This window comes from Alosa pseudoharengus, unplaced genomic scaffold, assembly GCF_046254945.1.
Source record: "Alosa pseudoharengus isolate Yale_2024_CS ecotype anadromous, Long Island Sound unplaced genomic scaffold, YU_APseudo_1.1 YU_APseudo_1.1_scf_16, whole genome shotgun sequence".
NCBI lineage: Eukaryota > Metazoa > Chordata > Actinopteri > Clupeiformes > Clupeidae > Alosa > Alosa pseudoharengus.
The window spans coordinates 37,343,811-37,363,858 of record NW_027468630.1 but is presented as its reverse complement, the minus strand read 5'-3'; the positions used below and the strand labels follow the sequence as shown (position 1 = coordinate 37,363,858).

Here is a 20,048-nt window from a genome sequence, read left to right as displayed (position 1 = left end):
TTAGACCATAGACTGATAAGGACGTCCATCAAAATTCCGTGTGTATCCTGTGTATCTTTCGTGCTGCTATCCTGTTGCCTTTTCCCTGTTGTTCCGGCAACAAGGTTTTTACGCGATATTTGCCACATCCCAGAGAGTTGTTGTTTGGTGGGTCAGGTGACGAGCCGTCGAATCACAGCACAGCACCCAGAATGCATTGCAACACACCGTCTAGAAGGGACTCAGCGTTAGGTCGGCTTTAAATAGCATACAGAACCTATAGTAATATAACGTTGTCTGTAAGCTCCACAGATCGTGGCAAGACAATTGAATTGATTGTGGACTTCTTGCTGGGCAACGATGAGTAACTTGATTAGTAATGCTGCGTGGATATGCATGATATCTGTATGAAAGTCTGTTTCTCAATGTAATAATCTATACAACTGTACACATGACTAAGTTCAAATGGAGCTAGCTGGGTATAGGACTGGGCTGAATGGATTGGTGAAATACTTTATGTATTTATTTTTTTAATGACCTATATGAACATGGTTTGGCTTTAAAAAAAAGAGGAGACAGCGCTGTCTCCTCTTTTTTTACATGACCTTTACACTTAGTGCTGGCAAGGCATTGAACTGGGCTGAATGGATTTGGAAAATATATATATATTTTTTTTTAATGACCTGTATCAACATGGTTTGGCTTTAAAAAAAAGATGAGACAGCGATTCGCGCTGTCTCATCTTTTTTTACATTACCTTTACACTTAGTGCTGGCAAGGCATTGAACTGGGCTTCATTCAAGGATTCCAACGGTACCTCATTCATGAAAATCGGACATACTGGTCAAAAGTTACATGCACACACCTTCATATACACAGACAGCCCAGCCCAGCCCATTATAGCTCTGCCAGGTGGCTTAGAACTCTTCCAGGTGCAAGCTTAAGCAATTAGAGCTGTGATGTCACAATCGAAATTTGAATTCTGAACATTCCGCCATTCATTTCAATGGGCCCAAAAAACGCAGAAAAACGGGAATACCGCGAAAACGACAAGGGCCAGCGACACGAAATTAACAAGCAAGTTACACCGGTTCGGGCCTGAATTTTTGGAGTTCGAACCGCGTCGATAGCTCAAACGGTCTAGGAGCAGTAGTTCGGCCAAAAAGTGGGTGAATAGGAAGATATAATAATAATAATAACTAGAATTGCGGTTCCGAGGAACTGCAAGAGTGGGTTTGATCAGGGGCATGGAACTCGGCCTCATCCAAGGATTCCAACGGTACCTCATTTATGAAAATCGGACATACGGGTCAAAAGTTACATGCACACACCTTCATATACACAGACAGCCCAGCCCAGCCCATTAGAGCTCTGCCAGGTGGCTTAGAACTCTTCCAGGTGCAAGCTTAAGCAATTAGAGCTGTGATGTCACAATCGAAATTTGAATTCTGAACATTCCGCCATTCATTTCAATGGGCCCAAAAAACGCAGAAAAAAGGGGATTACCGCGAAAACGACAAGGGCCAGCGACACGAAATTAACAAGCAAGTTACACCGGTTCGGGCCTGAATTTTTGGAGTTCGAACCGCGTTGATAGCTCAAACGGTCTAGGAGCAGTAGTTCGGCCAAAAAGTGGGTGAAAAGGAATAATAAATAAATAAATAAAGTAAACTTAAGAAGAACAATAGTGGGCTTGCTCCGCAAGCCCACAGCATGGCGATCAAACCCACTAATAATAAGAAGAAAACTTAAGAAGAACAATAGTGGTCTTGCTGGATCAAACCCACTAATAAGAAAACTTAAGAAGAACAATAGTGGTCTTGCTGGATCAAACCCACTAATAATAAGTAAACTTAAGAAGAACAATAGTGGTCTTGCTGGATCAAACCCACTAATAAGAAAACTTAAGAAGAACAATAGTGGTCTTGCTGGATCAAACCCACTAATAAGAAAACTTAAGAAGAACAATAGTGGTCTTGCTGGATCAAACCCACTAATAATAAGTAAACTTAAGAAGAACAATAGTGGTCTTGCTGGATCAAACCCACTAATAAGAAAACTTAAGAAGAACAATAGTGGTCTTGCTGGATCAAACCCACTAATAATAAGAAAACTTAAGAAGAACAATAGTGGGCTTGCTGGATCAAACCCACTAATAAATAAAGTAAACTTAAGAAGAACAATAGTGGGCTTGCTGGATCAAACCCACTAATAAATCAGGTAAAAGCCAACCCACACATCACCTCTAAAGAGTTACAGTCCTCAGTGGCAGCATCCAGGATAGATCTACAATCAGACAAAAATTGAACATGACTTTCCTTGAATGGTTGTTAGAAAGAAGCCTCTGCTCTCAAGAAAAAAGAAAACTGCCCAGTTCAAGTTTCAGAAGCCTTCTGGAAGTCCATTCTCTGGACATGTGAGTCCAAAATAGAAATATCTGGTCACAATCCAAATCATCATGTTTGTAGGAAAGCCAACACTGCATACCAATAAAAGACCCCCCTCCAAACAGTGAGGCATGGTGTTGGAAATGTAAAGGTGTGAGGCAGTTTATCTCCCACCGGACCTGAATGACTCTGGGTTCATATCATTCGTATTTCTGTCTATTCTCCCTTCCTTCCTCTTTTACCATCACCTCCTAATTAATTTTGTGAAGGAAATGAGAAAGGAACGATAGGAGGATGGAATGAAGGACAGACAGATATGAGAGATGGGATGTCCTGCTCACTCACGCATCAATTTTAAGAGACGTCAATTAGTGATGATGCAGCACATCACCTCTTAGGCCAGTGGTCCCCAAACTACGGCCCGCGAATAGTTTGGGGACCACTCATTTTGGGTGGCCCCCCAAAACATGTCTGTGGTATATAGCATCTGGCCCGCACGGGAGTACGACATCGTCAAACTATAACCTCCGTAATTGGCCTATGCTGACTGCATCAGTGCTCAAAGTATTCTAAAAGTTTATCAATATTATTGTTAAAAACTATCTAACTTCTATTCAAGTCATATTTCTGGGACTTTCTGGGATAATTATTTCTATGTTTTATTCACTCTTCAAATGTTCATACAAATTCACAAAGTTCTCATCAGGTGAGTGAAAGTTAAAATGGTGGTCATTTCAGATGTTTTTACTCTCATAGTTTGGGAACTTTAAATTATTTGTAGGATATTAATTGTTCACAACTTGAGCTGTGTATGCAAAGACACAGAGTTCACACATTTTAAATAAAATATACTTTTGGGACTCCCTGCTAATACTTTTGGGAATGCTGAAGTCTTTTTATTAGTATTATTTCAATTGAGCTACATTTTACATGGTATGATGGCAATATAAACACAGCTAACAATGGTATTAAATTGCAGTAGCCTATGATTAAATGTAATGGAATATTCAACTAAGGTAAACTGTTGTTCACGGCACTAAGCTATTTATGGTTACTGATATACTCCGAGTCTCTGGCCCTCTCTTAGATCCAGGCATAGTGAGCTGGCCCTCGGAAGAAAAAGTTTGGGGACCACTGTCTTAGGCTATAATAAACAGAGATGGACCACTTATTGACCTGATAATGAGGTAATGTATGCATCTATTTATCTATATCATGTGTGATAGTGTCACAATGCCAAAATTATTGTTTTGATACTGATAATAAGTCAATAATTTTTATACTTTTTTGATTTGATTTGGGAGCTCCCCCACCACACCAGTGGAGATCATAGACATTACACAACATAGACTCCCCCTAACACACTCACTGAAAAGGTGGCTTCATATCATATGCTTGTATTTTATACATTTTGAAATTGATTAAGTTTATATTATTTATGATCTGTGTAGGCTAATTACTAGCTAAAATACATAGTAAGAATTATGTCATTTTTATTTTTATTTTGACATACACTGATTTTACACAATTATCGTATTGACTTACATTTATCTTGTCATTACACTGTGGGCCAGGGGTCAGCAACTAAGTTTGGCCACGGGCCAGTATTTTTCATGGCCAATAGATGGCGGGGTGCAGGCCAGTAGGCTACGAGGCTAATAGCGCCGGACTATAGGCTAGGCCTATTCCACACACATCTACACGGAGAATGAATGAAAATAACTCGTGAAACAAATAAACCATGGATGGGCCCATTGATGGCCTTTTTGAGTAATCAAATGTTCTTGATGAACTCTGTTCTATCTCCCCTGTCAATATTGGTAATAGTAAATACTCTAAATTAGGCTAGGCTACAATAATTTTGACGATGGACTGTTAAATGGGGACTGCCCATTTCTCCGACGCTTTATTGTTCTGACCTCTCAATAACTTCCCGAAAAATTCCCGTTGGTCCTAAAGCCCACTAGTCCGACGTCCCTTTGTTTAGAAAAAAATAAACCCTCTGCTCCGACATCCCACTGTTCCGACCATAGGCTTTTGTGATTTTTGGCGGAAAATAGTGTTTTTAAAAATAGTTTTTGCAGCCTTATTTTAGGCCTACCGCATAGGCTATAGGGCCTATCTTAAACAGATGTTTGTGGGAAAGCCTGATTGGACATCTAGTTTTCAAGTCTCATGAGAAAGCATGGTGGATTCAAACAATTCCGAAAAGTCAATGTATTGACTCACAAAATGATTTTGAAATTCTAAACAGACTTAGTTAGTTAGTTAGTTTATTTGTCCTTACATAGGAAATTTGTTTTCACATACCATACAAGCCTTACAGAAATGAAATACATAGATACACACAGTCACGGTTCTTCACCCACCACCCTGCCACCACATACCTCACCCACATATATCACAACAGCACATATACAATCACATTACGCAGATACAAACAGGAAAACCATCACCAGTTGACATTACAGAGGAATGAGGGCGGCACAGTGATCCATCACCGCTGTGATCTGTTGTTAAGTGCTGCTATTGCAGAGGGCACAAAGCTTTTCCCGAAGCGTACTCGCTTCCACCCCATAGCCCTATATCTGCGCTTTGATGGAAGCAGAATGAAGAAGGGATTGAGGGGGTGGGTGGGGTCATGAGCGATGGTCCGTGCTCTGTTCTTGGTGAGTGTGCTGTTGAGGTCTGATAAATTAGGGGTGGGGAGGCCTATTGCTTTGGCTGCGGTATGGGTGATGCGTGTGAGTCTGTTTCTGTTGGCAGCAGTTAGCATGTTGAAAAAGCAGGGAAGGCAGTAGAGGAGTATGGGCTGGACTATGCTTTTGTACAGGAGGAGCAAGTGACAGGGGGCAACAGAAAGTGATCTGAGCTTACGGATGGTACAGAGTCTCTGTTGACTGCGTTTTTGTATGTCAGTGGTGTGTTGTTGATCAGATCATCTAAACCGCGAGGCTACAGGTGTTGGTGTTGGTGATTACAAGTTCCTTGGTTTTACTGATGTTGAGCTGAAGGTAGTTGTCAGTGCACCATTGTGTGAGATGAGAAATGGAGTCTTGGTATGCAGATATGGAGTGTTACTTTAAAGTAAATGAAATCTATAAGAAAAGATCTATGTATAGTCTAAAGGTGAAAAACAAACCATCAGTCACTGGACCGACATTTGACTTTATTGAGGCTGCATTCTACAGAATATTTAATATGTGTGACAGACTATTGTTTAGTTGAGGCAGGGAATGGTAAGAAATTTACTAAATTCTAGGCTACAAACATCACACAAAGACCCATTTCGCTGGATTCAAAGTGATAGCTTATTTTTGGCAAGGTGACACACACTGATCTGCACATCTTTGTGTGTGCTCTCTCCCAGTGTGCATGTAAACTGTTTAAATATGGATGCAGACTTATTAGGCCTACTTTATAGGACTAAAAGTAGCCTATATAACACTCTCTGGACTATTAGTCTACCAGCAGTAAGCTAAACAAGGACTGCCTGCAAATCACTGATAGACTATTCTCTTCTGCTCAAGAACTGCCGAACAGGGGAGCAGCGTGCTAGTAGCCTAATTGCAAAACATGGATTCCCATAGCCTAAAATGTCCATGCTTATTCTAGGTTGGGAAACAGCATGATTTGGATATAACAGCATATGGATTAGATTATTTGTTCTTACTTCATGCTTAAACTACATCTGTTGTTTGGTTAACATTAAAAGTCTCCTAATGTTGGCTTCAAAAGGCCTAATGATTTGTTGATCAGATCATCTAAACCGCGAGGTCACAGGAGTCCTTGAAGTGCTGTGCAATGCGGTGGTATGGAAGGCGTAAGGAAGGAATATTTTAACATTTTAAGCACAGCAATATGCTGCAGAAGGCTTGAGTATAGCATTAAAAAAGAATGTGCTTCTAAATTTCTGAATTTTTTTCGCCCTAAGCAAACCTGGGTTTTCAAAAAAACTCCCACCCTAGAGCCTGTTTTCAAAAAATATAGTTTTTGGTCAGCTAAAACGCTATGGTCATGTGGAAACAAGGCCAAAACTATATAAAAAAAAAACTTTACTGTTTTCACAAAAACTGGCTTTGTTTAGACATGGCCTTAACATGGTAACTCTAAAACATATAATTTTCATTAAATTAATATTGTACTAAAAATCAGTTCTTTGTATTTTACAAAAAAACCCAACTTCAACTTGAAAACATTTCCTGGCCTACTAGGTGGCGCTGTGCAGCCCACTATAATGGGCCTCGGCCCAGTGGTTGAGAAACACTGATCTAGATTATTATATATGTCATTTAAAACACAGCACCAAGATATGCCATTTCTAGCTTGACCCTGGATTTTGATTCCTGGATTTTAAGATTTTTTTTCTTGGATCAACAAATAGAATGTTTTTATTATCCTCATTTAGTAACAAGACATTATTACACATCTATACACATATGGGTCCAATAAATAAACACAACTATGCAATGCACTACAAAAGGCATTCAAAATAAATACATATAATAAATATCATAAATAAATGTATAATAGATACAATACATGTAAAATGATACATTAGACAATAGAACAATAGAAAAAGCTTAACACAGGACATCATGCATCTAACCCTTGTATACCAATGTTTATGATTCATGCCTTTGTTTTATACGGCACTATGTGGTTGTTTGAAGTATGATGTGCATATGTATTAGTGCTCAACAAGGTCTGTATGCATCACTGGACATTAATTAGGTCTTTATTGATCAATTTATTATTCGTACTTAATAGATCATTAATAAGTGGGTCTTGATCTAAGGGAACTGGATCAAAACAGAGAGTTTAAAGATTCTTTACACTGTCTGAATATGTGACAGAATATTAACATATTAAGACAATGTAGAAGTCTATAAAGTTATCTATTTTGATTTATACTGTCCATCTTTAAATACAGCCTAAGTTTCTTTTTTCAAGGATTTGCAAAGAAAAATCACATATTCAGTGACAATAGAAAATAATTGAATAAAGACCTAATACATGGGTAATTACGTTAAATAGAGACATTATTGAGCACTAACAGACACATATTAGCTACGGTGCATACGGAAAGTATTCACAGCACTTTACTTTTTCCACATTTTGTTGTTTCAGACTCATCTTCAAATTGATTCAATTATTTATTTTTTCTCATCAATCTACACACAATACTCCAACACCCCACAAAAAAGCAAGCGTTTGGAGTGTTTTGTAAAAAAAATAAAAGACTGAAATATTCAATTTACATAAGTATTCACACCTTTTGTTATGACCCTTGCCATTGAGCTCTGGTGCATCCTACTTCTATTAATGGTTCTTGAGATGCTTCTACAACTTGATTGGAGTCCACCTGTGCCTAAATTAATTCACTGGACATTATTAGGAGTGGCACACATCTCTTTATATAAGGTCTCACAGTTGATGGTGTATGTCAGAGTGAAAACCAAGCCACAAGGTCGAGAGAATTGTCTGTAGACCTGCGAGACAGGGTTGTGTGAAGTTACTTCTACACTCTTTGGCCTAACTGAGTAATCCAGGACGGAGGGCCTTGGTCAGACAGGTAACCAAGGACCCAATGGTCACTATGAATGAGATCTAGAGTTCCTTTGAGAAGATGAGAGAAGTGTAAAGAAGGACAAAACAAAGACCAAACTATTTGGCCACAATTCCCAATGGAAGAAACCAGGCACTGAGCTGCACTGATGTTTGTCCTGAGAAAAAAATAAATAAATAATTGAATCCATTTTAAGATGAGTCTGAAACATAACAAAATGTGGAAAAAGTGAAGAACTGTGAATACTTTCCTTATGCACTGTATGTATCAAAGGCCCCCTAAAGAGTTCCCAAAATCATTTTGATGGCACATAAACTCTTAATATCTGAGATCTCTTTCTACAGACTGCTGTTGGTGCATTCCCTCTCTATTGTTTCGGAGTTATGGTCATACTTTGTTGCAAAAGACAGATATTTAGTTTGTTTATTATTGCGCTTCTCAACTGTAGGAGGACCCTGAGAGCAAATATTCTTTAGTGTTGCTTTAATGGCTTACACGTGTTCCCTAAACCGTTGTACCGTTGCAGAATCAGTATTGTTATGTTCTTGTATATTACTCTGATATGTTGTGTATTACTATAAAACTGTGATGTGCTAAAATTGGACTGATTTTACCTTTCCTTCTCTTTTCCAACCCTTAACTGCACATTATAACTGCTTATTATACGGCTCTTCATAATGCTGCAGAATGCTCCATTAACTTGAATGGGCCTTCCCAACGTTCGGTGGTCTGATATTTCTCAATAACAGACCATTGCTAAGTATAACAGACCGTTGTCAAGGAAAATGGGTTTTGTGTTTCTAATCCACGTCTTTAATATCACTCCGCAAGTACTGGAGTTCATCCAAAAGTGAAAGCAGACGGTTGATCAGCTGTGTTCTAAAGAATGTTTGATTCAAGTTCAGCGTGTTGTTGCAAACTATTTGTTTATCAGCAAAAGCCACGATGAAACAGTAACAAATAGGCTATGTAGGCTAAAGAGTCATATCGTGGGGAGTTTATTGTTTAGTTTTGGCAAGAAGCCGTGTAATAAGCGGGATAATGTATTTTCTGATAATGACCGGCGTTCTATACATTATCACTTTTGTTATTACCGCTGAAACATACAATAACTGCTGTCAATGTAAACAGTTTTTGTGCTTCTGATTTACGTCTTTCATATCATTCCACAAGCAGTCTGGTCACTTTTTGCAATGAAACTTAATTTAAAAGTGAAAGCAGATGGTTGATCAGCTGTGTTCTAAAGAATGTTTGATTCAAGTTCAGTGTGTGTTCCAAACTATTTGTTTCTCAACAAAAGCCACGAAATGGTAACAAGTAAATGGAAAGAGACATATTATATGGAGTTTATTTTTTTAGTTTGGCAAGTAGCCGTATAATAAGCGGGATAATGTATAGAACGCCGAAGCAAGACCGGTTCACCCTGATGGGACTTATTTTCCCAATAATGACCAGCGTTCTATACATTACTTACTTGCACATTTGTGTTTGTGCAATTTTGTGCTATATAATTCTTAAAAATAGCTAACCTCACATAGCATGAACAATGGAACATGGATCTTACAGATAAAACATGGATTTATGAGTAAAATATTTGCATGTTAGGTAATATCTCCGAAAATGTATACCATTTTTGTAACAATGTTTTGTTTACGAAGTCCCAGCTTCGTTTTAATGCAGAGCTAAAAAATGTGTAACCTAACTGCTGAAAATAACCTGGTGAACGCTTCATCATAACTTGAAGAGAGCTAAAAGAGGTTTGTTTGCCTAGGAAGTATAAATTAGTGATTAGTCTAATCAGTGATTATAAAATAAACCCTGTGGTGGGAAAATTGCATGCAAAATGCAGTTTAATATCAAAGCAAACCACATTATACAAGGTAACTTGGGAATTCTGAGATGTATTGGCGGTGAGATGAGGGGATCAGAATTTGTGCAACAATTCCATGACAGCAATGGTTGTACTCTGACCAAAGATGAACACACCAACAACCACTGTAATGACTCCCCATATTGTTAACAGCCCCCTGTAAAAAAATATGAATCATTATTATTGTTGTTATTATTGCTGTTATTGTTGTCTCATTTCAATTTTGTATGACACCTCCTTCATTGTTCACATAGTCTACAACAGTGTTTCCCAAACTTATTTTCTGGCGACCCACTTTTTAAAAATGACAGACCATCGCGACCCATTTCACTTCAAATCTACCCTGCAACCACCAATATTGTGGCCACAGGTTCTCCAACTTTTCTATGCCGCCCCCAACCATACATTGCTATAGGATCTCTGCTTTGAACACGGTTGTGTTGCATTTTGAGCACCATCAGCGTGAAAAGTTGGAAATGACTACTGAAAATACGTTTTAATGCGCATCCGAGAGTAGGGGAAATTCTCGCATGTTGCGCAGTCGTCATTCGTCAGCATAGTAAGCTGTTCCTGTATTTCTAAAAAAAAAATGTTGTAGGCTACATTGCGTTGCAGACAAATGGGTCCATAACACTGTGGACGTCAATTCCAATGTAAACAGCAAATAACTCAAGTCGTTATATTGTATTGTTGTATTATATTATATTGTATAGTCGTTATATCAGAACAAGAGGCGTTTGCGCAATATTGCGAGGTAGAAAACGAGAGGAATAGTGTTTAAAATGCCCATTTAAATTGTAAACTAAGATTAATGCACTGTTGTGAATTTTAAATCAGAAATAAGAATGTGAGGAGGTTGCTATTAACTTTAAAGATTGCATCTGCAATCAAAACTATGCAAATTGAATGGCCTTATGTCCGGTCTATGGATGTCTGCTTTAGTTGACAGCACGGTCACTAGATTTTAATCGGTAAAGTTGAGGAACTGGTATTTATTAATGGTATGTATTAATGTTTGCAACTGTGAGGTAGTACATGGCAGGCCCCCCACAGAACGGTTTCATTTTGAGAGGTAGATATCCATGCTCAGGCACCCCCTCTGCGATGCGTTTGTCCCCCAGTTTCATGCGCCAGTTTCATGAGCTTTTATGACAAAACCGTGACTGTGGTAGTTAACAATCTACATCCTAATAGAAAACTGTTAGCTTTCCTGGTATCAAATGACAAATGGTATCAGTTAGGCCTATAACACAACATAAATTGTGCTGGCGACCCAAATAAAATCTCCTGCGACCCACCCGTGGGTCGCGACCCAGACTTTGGGAAACACTGGTCTACAATATATAAACTACCCCCAACCCACCCAAAGCAGAAGATTTTACCAACCTAGTTCTGTAAGACAGTGGCTCTGTCTGCATGGTGAAGATCAAACACAGACCTGGAAAACAAATGATGGAAAGAGGTCAGAGAAATGGATGTGCAAAGAGATGTGGGAAAGTGGTGGCTAGATGACCAAAATATCAACAAAGGGGGATTTCCATATTATACATAAAATCCAGTCCATAACTTGTTACTGCATGGGATGTTGTATTCAAGATCTTAGATCATTTCTCAAATGATAAACTAATGTACAAATATATATATATAGGCCTTTTTAAGATATTTTATAAATTAAGTAAGGTTTAAATACGTTCGGCATGTAGGTTGCCACCCCCACTGTCATTACACCATCTGACAAATTCGGTAAGGGCTCTGTGTGGTCAGATTGGTTGCCCTGGAGAAGAGACAACAGGGCTGAGTCGTCTGAAAACTTCACCAAGTAGCTGTTCTCCCAAGATGACCTGCAGTTGTCAGTGTATGAAAAGCAGGGGGGCCAAAAATGTCCTCTATGACATACCAGTGGTTCATAAGCATGAGCCTGACTGGCGGGGACAAAGAAAAGACAAATAGGCTACAAAATGTAGGTAAATCATGGCCATCAGTGAGAAATTGATTAGGAGTGTGAATAGGAACGGATCACTATTATAGTATGTATCATGGCTTCAAAATGGCAGTTGTGTCATTTTCCATCACATAGACTTTCATATACAACAAGTTAAGTAAGTAACAAAGTAATAGTCTGTCTATAGCTAACATTAGTTGATAAGCAGATGGATATATAAAGAGCAAATGTGTGGTAACCCATATACACAGATGGTTTTATAGTCAGGTCTCTAAAGCAGGAAGCATATATGGTTGGCTGAACACAGACAGACTAATGAGTTGCTTACTGATTCTACTAAGTTTAGGCTATGTGATGGCAAGTGACACAACTGGCATTTTCAAGCATTGTTACTTACCCATATCCTCTTCATCACATTTTAAGATCAATAATGGTTGCCAGTAAAGAAAAAATGTATCAGGATATTTTTATGTCAGGCAGGTAGTAGACTCTAGCATGACATACTGGAATTAAGTCATGTTTTTGGCCTCATCAGTGTAAAAAAACTGTATGATCCCTTATCACATGTGTTTTAATTGACCAACTTTGCTGGACTCCCTCTTATGAAGTCATCATTGTGTCTGGAATGTTTCCTGGAAAGTTCATAAATTCAGTTATAAAAATAACTGTAAATATTGTTCTATTGTATTTAAAGTTGATTTTTCAAGAAAAATCACTACTCACTACTATCTTGCTTCATGTCCCTTCATTTGTCAAAAATGTTTTTCAACCTGACATATACACTTTAAAGCTGTATCAGCATATTAAACACCGAATTTGATATTGTAATGTTAATTTGTAACGTTCTGTGTAAACAGGCAGATTTTGGGGTTGCTCTTTCTAAAACCCGTAACTGTCTCTATTGCGAGTAAATGACAGAGGGGAGGATTCGCGCAGGCTGAAAAGCGCTTAGTTACACACTTTTTTCGGCTTACACACCCTTACACACACGGGAGAATTCGCCCCTTAGGTCTTGTAAAAATAAAATCATTCATCAGCTGTTCCATGTTCATTTCTAAGAAATATTTTGTGTACATTTAGTGACAAATCTAAGTCACTTTCTCTTTAATACACATTTCACTAGACTGGTGTACTGGTGTAACTAGACCAATTCTTTTGTGAGATATGTGTGTATATGGTGTCTCACCGGGGAAGATGAAGATAAAAAAAGCACTGATTCCTCCGATGACACTGATGACCTCACTCATGTCTGGCACATAAACTGCAATAAGTAGTGTCACAGCCACCCAGAGCACTGTAAGTATCACACGGCAGCGCTGCTCAAACTCTGTTGTCACAATGGAGGTTCGGTCACGGTATCGTAGCAACAGCGCCAAGATCACAGACCTGAAACAGACCACAGTAGGACTACATTGTAATTTTGAATGTGATGAGAAGTATGAAATAGTCCCACAGTGTTTCACTGTCAAATGTCACTCCCCACAGTAATGCATCATTGTAAAAAGCCCACTGCATTATTAAAGTATGCTGTAAAAAAACAGTCTGGATCAGGGGTCTCCCACCTTTTTGGGAATGAGGGCTACCTGAAAGACCCAAAATCAGATGGAGGGCTATTCATTTGAAACAAACAGACCCTTACCCCTCTTAGCAAGGGTATTCCTCATAAATAATATGTGTTTTTTACATGGATGATCAATATCATACAAACCTTTATATATTAAGAAACTGTATTACAGACACACAGGTCAGGTCTACATAAACACTTAGACATCTGATTCTTCAATAATTCAAAACACTTCAATATCAAAAGGCCTATGCCAACACTACTAAAACATGTTTTTAAACAAAAAAATATATTTTTGTGCAATGAATAATTTAGGTTAACTAAATTGAGTTGAACAATTGAACAAAATACAGTTTAAAAAAAGCTGTTAAAGTTTTTATTTCGGTGGACAATCTATTTTAACATTTCAATAGCATCACCAATCACCAACAACACCTTAACTTATGAAGATGCATTTTACAGTTCTTAAATCTCTCCTGATCTCTGAAATCTCTCCTGATCTGACACAAAAAGTTTTGGTTTTTGCCAGGTAATGCTTAGCCCTTTTTCACGGCATGCAAGACTTTCAGCGCTATAGCCACACCAGGCAGTTCAGAGGAGAAAAAGCCTGTGAGCTGAAGTAATCCTTTTTCAGTCCTTGAACAATACACGGAATGGCCGCAGAAACACAAAAACATGCTGCAGCACTATGCTTCTATTGGCTACACCAGACGTGCAAGCTTGTCTATGCGTGTGAGCAGTATGTACTGAATACGCTCAGCTTCCGTTCTTGTTTAAAGAATGAATAGGAAATGGATTTGAAGCCAGAGGCTTAATTTAACCCAGCCACATTTTGTTAGGCATCACCAATATTAAGTTAACATTACAAATGTAAGGATGGTAAGGAGGATGTTTTTAGAATGTGATCTGCTGGCAACTTGTTGGCACCGTGTTGGCGAGGCTAATCCTTTATCGTTGTGACAGATGTAATGGTGTGCGTAGGTCACAATGGAGCCCCATACAGGAGTGGAGTTATTGAAAGTTATTGGAAGATTTGATGGACATTGACATTTAAATAAGTAGTTGTACACACATTTCTGATTGCAGATGTGTTTTTTGTCTACAATGAAATAGGAAACAAAAAACAACAATAGATCAATGTTTTGCAAATGATACACATCAAAGATATTATAAATTATAAGATCTTCGATAACACAAAGCATCACATTAGGCTATACATTAGGGTGCATCATCCGCCTTGACATATGCAAATTAATCTGTCCCTATGCTTATTATGTTCCAATGAGCAAAAAAACATTCCTGGTAAATTTTAAAGTAAATTGGATAATATTAAGGTGGCCCACCATTAACCTTTACGAATGGTCGAAATTGTTGCCAAATTCAGGAAATCGCCTGGCAATATGGGGGACTATGGGGGTATATTTCACATGATTTCACTATTATCAATTTGTTAGCCAGTAGTTATTTGAATAATAACTGTATTAAGGGTATAAAGCACACAGCTCACTGGATAAACATTGGATTTCTTTATGTTGTCATACATATTTTGGTGATTTTTCTCAGAAAAAGATTTTTTTTTTTTTATATTTTGAATAATATGTTATTTGATGAAAAATACCTTAATGTGTATTGTAACACTTGTCATTAATCTTTTATTTTAACTGTTGTTGCTATGGTGTTATAAAAATCTCATAATTCCAAATCAGATATAGGTTACATGCGTGACCAGTCTTACCTACAGTACCCTCCAGAATTACATGACACTGTTAATCACCGGTTACTTCTTGAAAAACTAATCTCTTTTGGTCTAGATGAAGTTTACTTTTAATGGTTTCAAAACTACCTCTCTAATAGATACAGCGGTCCCCAACCACCCGGGCCGCAGGACATTCCTAACCAGGCCGTAGCCTACGACATGAGTTTAAAAAAAATGCATGCAATGTCACGTTTTTACATGGCATAGGCCTATATGCAGTTGTTTGATTGCACACATGTTTTTGCAAGGTCTATTTTCTTACGTCTGTCTGTCCCGCCTTCAACACTTTTACATACAGTAATTGCCTTCAGCGCTGCGCAGCCTCAGGTCAGCTCACTTCACTTGATCAGTTCTTGGCGAACGGTAGTGTCACACGAAGTTAGCAAAACTGCTAGAATGAGCAACAAAAAACAAGCATCTTTAGCAGGTCACTGACAAGAGTGTTTGAGTTGCGAGAGCCGCTGCAGAGATTTCTTACAGAAAAAAAGTCACCGTTAGCTGCACATTTTAGTGATGAGGATTGGGTGTCAAAACTCGCTTACCTGTGTGACATATTCGGGTTGCTTAATGACCTCAACCTGTCACTCCAGGGGAGAAGGACGACTGTCTTTAAACTGGCAGATAAAGTCGCTGCATTTAAAGCCAAGCTTGATTTGTGGGGACGACGAGTGGACCGGGGTGTATTTGATATGTTCCAAACAGTAGTGGGGGTTTTGGGAGAGACTGAGGCAGGGCCCTTTCTCTCACAGCTGGTGCGCGATCACCTTGCTTTCAAATGAGTTTGAGCGTTACTTCCCATCCTCCAAAGATCCACGGCAAACCAATGAGTGGGTCCGCAACCCATTTGTCAATATCCCGAATAGTTCTAACTTGTCAGCGCAGGAGGAAGAGCAGTTGATCGAAATTGCAAATGACTGTGGTCTTAAGAGTGTGTATAAGGAAACCTCTCTGGCGGGTTTTTGGATACAAGGATACAAGGATACAAGGAAGTTTATTGTCACATGCATATAGTTACTGGAAGTAAGAAATGCAGTGAAATTATGTCTGGTGTCAGCCTATTTGTGCATTAATGGGGGGGGGGGGTAAAAAGTGCAGTAGAAGAGGGGTTTAGTAGATTAAGTGGCAAGGGCTGCATAAAAAGGTGGGGGAGGATTGGGATTGGGTGGGGGGCACCAACAAGGAGCACCCAAGAGCAACAGGGGCAAGGAAAAACTCCCTTACCAAGGAAGAAACCTTGGGCAGATCCACGGCTCAAGGGGCTAATCCAACTGCCAGGGGTCTTGGTGTGTGTATTGGGGGGGGGGGGGGGGGGGCAGTGTGCTGTAAGTATGGGGGGCAGGGACTTACTATTGCAAGTAGAGTACTGTATGTATGATGTATGTGAGTGATGACAGTGAAGATGTGTGTGTGGGCGGGAGGGAGGTGTGGAGCAGTGACTGTGTGTGTGTGTGTGTAGTGTGTGTGGGCAGTGTGCTGTAAGTATGTTGGGGATGTGTGTTGGAGAAGCTTCCTGATGAAATAATGTGCTGTGTATGTAGGGGGGGGGGCAGGGACTTACTATTGCAAGCAGAGTACTGTATGTATGATGATGTGATGTATGTGAGTGATGACAGTGAAGATGTGTGTGTGGGCGGGAGGGGAGGGGAGTGGAGCAGTGACTGTGTGTGTGTGTGTGTGTGTAGTGTGTGTGTGGGTAGGTGGGGGCAGTGTGCTGTAAGTATGTAGAGGATGTGTGTTTGAGAAGATCCTGAAGACAATGTGCTGTGTATGTAGGGGGGGGGGGGGGCAGTGTGCAGCAAGTATGTAGAGGAGGCTTACTGTAGCAAGCAGTGTGCTGTATGTATGTGAAGTGATGACAGTGATTATGTAAGTGTGTGTGTTGGGGGTGGGGGTGGGGGGGGGCAGAAAGGCTAGGCAATCAAGGACATGGGTAGATGGAGGTGTTTAAGGGTAGACGTGGTCGAGGCGTTGTGAGGTGGATGTTAAAGCACTCAGAGATCTCAAGTAACAGATGGGTATTTATTTTTCCCAATTAAGGCCCGATGGGCAAAAATAATTAAGAAAAGGTTTAACAAAAACAAAATAATAATAAAAAAAATACTTTCAATAAACAAAGCAAACTGACATGATAGTCAAAAACAATAATTCAATACCAAATTTTGTCAACAATAGACTAATTGCAGTCAATAACAGTTTGAGCACTAGACTTACGTCTCTTCACCATTCCTCCTCCCAATAGACTGAATCCCCCATGATAAATAGGCCTGAACATTCCCTTACAATTGGGCCAAACCAATATAATAAAAAGCCTCAACACGATATGTTTTTAAACAGTGTAAACGCGGCATTCACTCCTTTACCAACAGAAGAAGACGCGACAGTGGACACCGGTAGGACAAGCATGTAACGACGTGATAATGACATTTATGTAATGACTAAAGCTAAATAAACGGAACATTTAAGACATGACAGTGTGATTATTTTAACAGACGTAACGTGATTGAATGGTGAATGTTTTAAACTGTAGGGAGTTGTGGTGTTGGGTGTAGTTTTAGCGCATAGCTCACCGTAGTGTTTGTTTTTAACTATAGGCCTATATATAACAACTACGGGAGCAACAGAGGAAGGGTATGATGAATGACATGTTTGACTGATGAATATAGACGGTATAAGTGTAAACCGAAAACACAGACACATTCAACGAACATATACATTCAAGCAGACATACATGCAGTGTTTTAAATGAAGGCAGCGCTATGCTGCCGTGACGGTGGCTAATCGCCCCGTCACAGGAGGAGAAATCAAAAATAATAAATAAAAAGTTCTATGGAGATGTGCAAAAGTTGGAGAAAGTCAGATATGTGTGTGTGTGTGTTTGTGTGTTTTGACGTGTGATGAAATAAGAAAATAAATAAAAGGTCTGTAGCATAGGGAGAGGGATGTAAAAGTGCTAAAAGTATTGTAGGTGTGTGTGTGTGTGGGGGGGGGTCATGAGTGCTGAGTAGTGAATGAGTGCAAAGTCAGTATAGTGTGAGTTCAGAGTTGGGAAATGTTTGAGAGTGCTGAGGAGTGAATGTGTGCAAAGTCAGTATAGTGTGAGTTCAGAGTTCGGATGGCCTGGGGATAAAAACTTCTCCTGAGTCTCTCAGTTCTGGCTTTGTGACTACATAGGCGTCTTCTTGATTTCAGCGGTAGGAATAATCGATTGTTAGGATGAGAAGAGTCCTTCAGAATCTTTTGGGCTCTTAGGAGTACTCTTCTGGAATAGATATCTTGTAGAGCAGGGAGTTGAGTTATTATAGTATGTTCAGCTGAGCGCACTACTCTCTGCAGAGTACTACAATCTCTAACTGTGGAGTTCCCATACCAGGTGATGATGCTACCAGTTAGAACACTCTCAACCGCTGAAGTGTAGAAGGCCTTCATGATGGATGTAGAAACTTTGAATTTCCTTAGCTGACGAAGGAAGTAGAGTCGTTGTCTGGACTTCTTCAGAACATATTGAGTGTTAACAGTCCATGTTAAGTCTTCAGTAATGTGGACACCAAGGTATTTAAAACTTTATTTATTTAAAAGGGATCAAAACCAAAGCAGAATATCCCAAGATAGCCGTAAAAGCGCTGAAAACGTTTCCCACCACGTATCTATGCAAGGCCGGGTTTTCGGCAATGACTGCAACTAAGACCAAATTGCGCAATCGACTGGACATTTCAAACACTGTCACTGTCTTCCATCACCCCCAGATGGAAGCTTCTTGTTGCAGGGAAACAAGCACAGCTCCTACTGATTATATTCGTAATGCATGTTTAGTCCCCATGTTTTTCCCGCTGTTGTTGCAGGTAGTTAGTGTGTGCTTCACCTCACTGTGTGCTGAGTGTGTTTCACTAATTCACGGATTGGGATAAATGCAGAGACCAAATTTCCCTCATGGGATCAAAAGAGTATATATACTTATACTTATTTTGCGAGAGAGACGCTCATGGCTTTCTCCAATGCAACACACAGGCGCTTCATAGGACGCATTCAAAGTTTTGACTTTCAATCCAAGGGCGACATATCGGATGCTTTCAGGACAATTTGCTTTCGTTTTAAATTATCCAGTAACCTTCATTTAAACGTGAATATGTGCTTGGTAGGCCTAATCAAAAAGACAATAATATGTGACATGTCCATGCCATCTATTGCCCGCTTAGAGGAGTTTATTGGCCGTTTTCAACACATTTATCGTGCGAGAGGGACGCTCATGGCTTTCTCCAATGCGCCCACAGGCGTTTCACATGACTCATTTGGTACGTGTCCATAATCGCGGCAAAGCCCACTACGGCGCACATAGCCCATGTTTTGTTCCCATATTTTGTTAAGCATGTTCACACTTATAGATGTAGCTTCAAGTTGTTCAATATTCATAGTTTATATTGTTCAATTTTCACTTCTTCAAGTTCACGTTTTTCACAAGAGATCGTTACCTTCACTGTTCATACATAACTGGAGCTAGTTATTTTCAAGTAATGCGCATGCACAACACATATGGAACATGGAACCCCCCCCGCCGGTCCGTGAAAAAAAAAATAAGAATCAAACCGGTCCATGGTACATAAAAGGTTGGGGACCCCTGTAATAGAACACTGTGGGTAGATGTGACAGGATCAACCTCAGTCATTGAGACTAAATAATGGTGTTCCACAGGGCTCAATTTTGGGACCACTGTTGTTTACATTGTATATCAATGATATCTGTGCTTCAATAGAAAAAAGTGCATTTCTATGCAGATGACACAATCCTTTATGCCTATGCACCATCTGTAGAGCAAGCAGTGTCATATCTTCAATGTGCATTTGATTGTGTGCAGAAATCCTTGAAAGATCTTAAACTGGTTCTAAATGAAGCAAAAACAAAATATATGATCTTTACTAGATCGAGAAAGTGTGACCTTGATGCCTAAAATATTTGTTCCCTAAATGGGACACAAATTGAGCAAGTT

General features: G+C 39.4%; 1 protein-coding gene across 1 annotated transcript in view; it reads right to left on the bottom strand.

Annotated features, from left to right (window-relative positions):
- Nucleotides 1–8,548: 8,548 nt before the first annotated feature.
- The window catches only part of slc38a8b (solute carrier family 38 member 8b), a 123,030-nt gene continuing 111,530 nt past the window's right edge, over nucleotides 8,549–20,048 (bottom strand). Inside the window, exons 8-10 of the mRNA XM_076287935.1 lie at nucleotides 12,934–13,133; nucleotides 11,192–11,243; nucleotides 8,549–9,962 (exon numbers count right to left, since the gene is read on the bottom strand). Coding sequence (XP_076144050.1) covers nucleotides 9,860–9,962; nucleotides 11,192–11,243; nucleotides 12,934–13,133 — 355 coding nt within the window. The 3' untranslated portion in view covers nucleotides 8,549–9,859. The remainder of the gene's footprint in view (nucleotides 9,963–11,191; nucleotides 11,244–12,933; nucleotides 13,134–20,048) is intronic.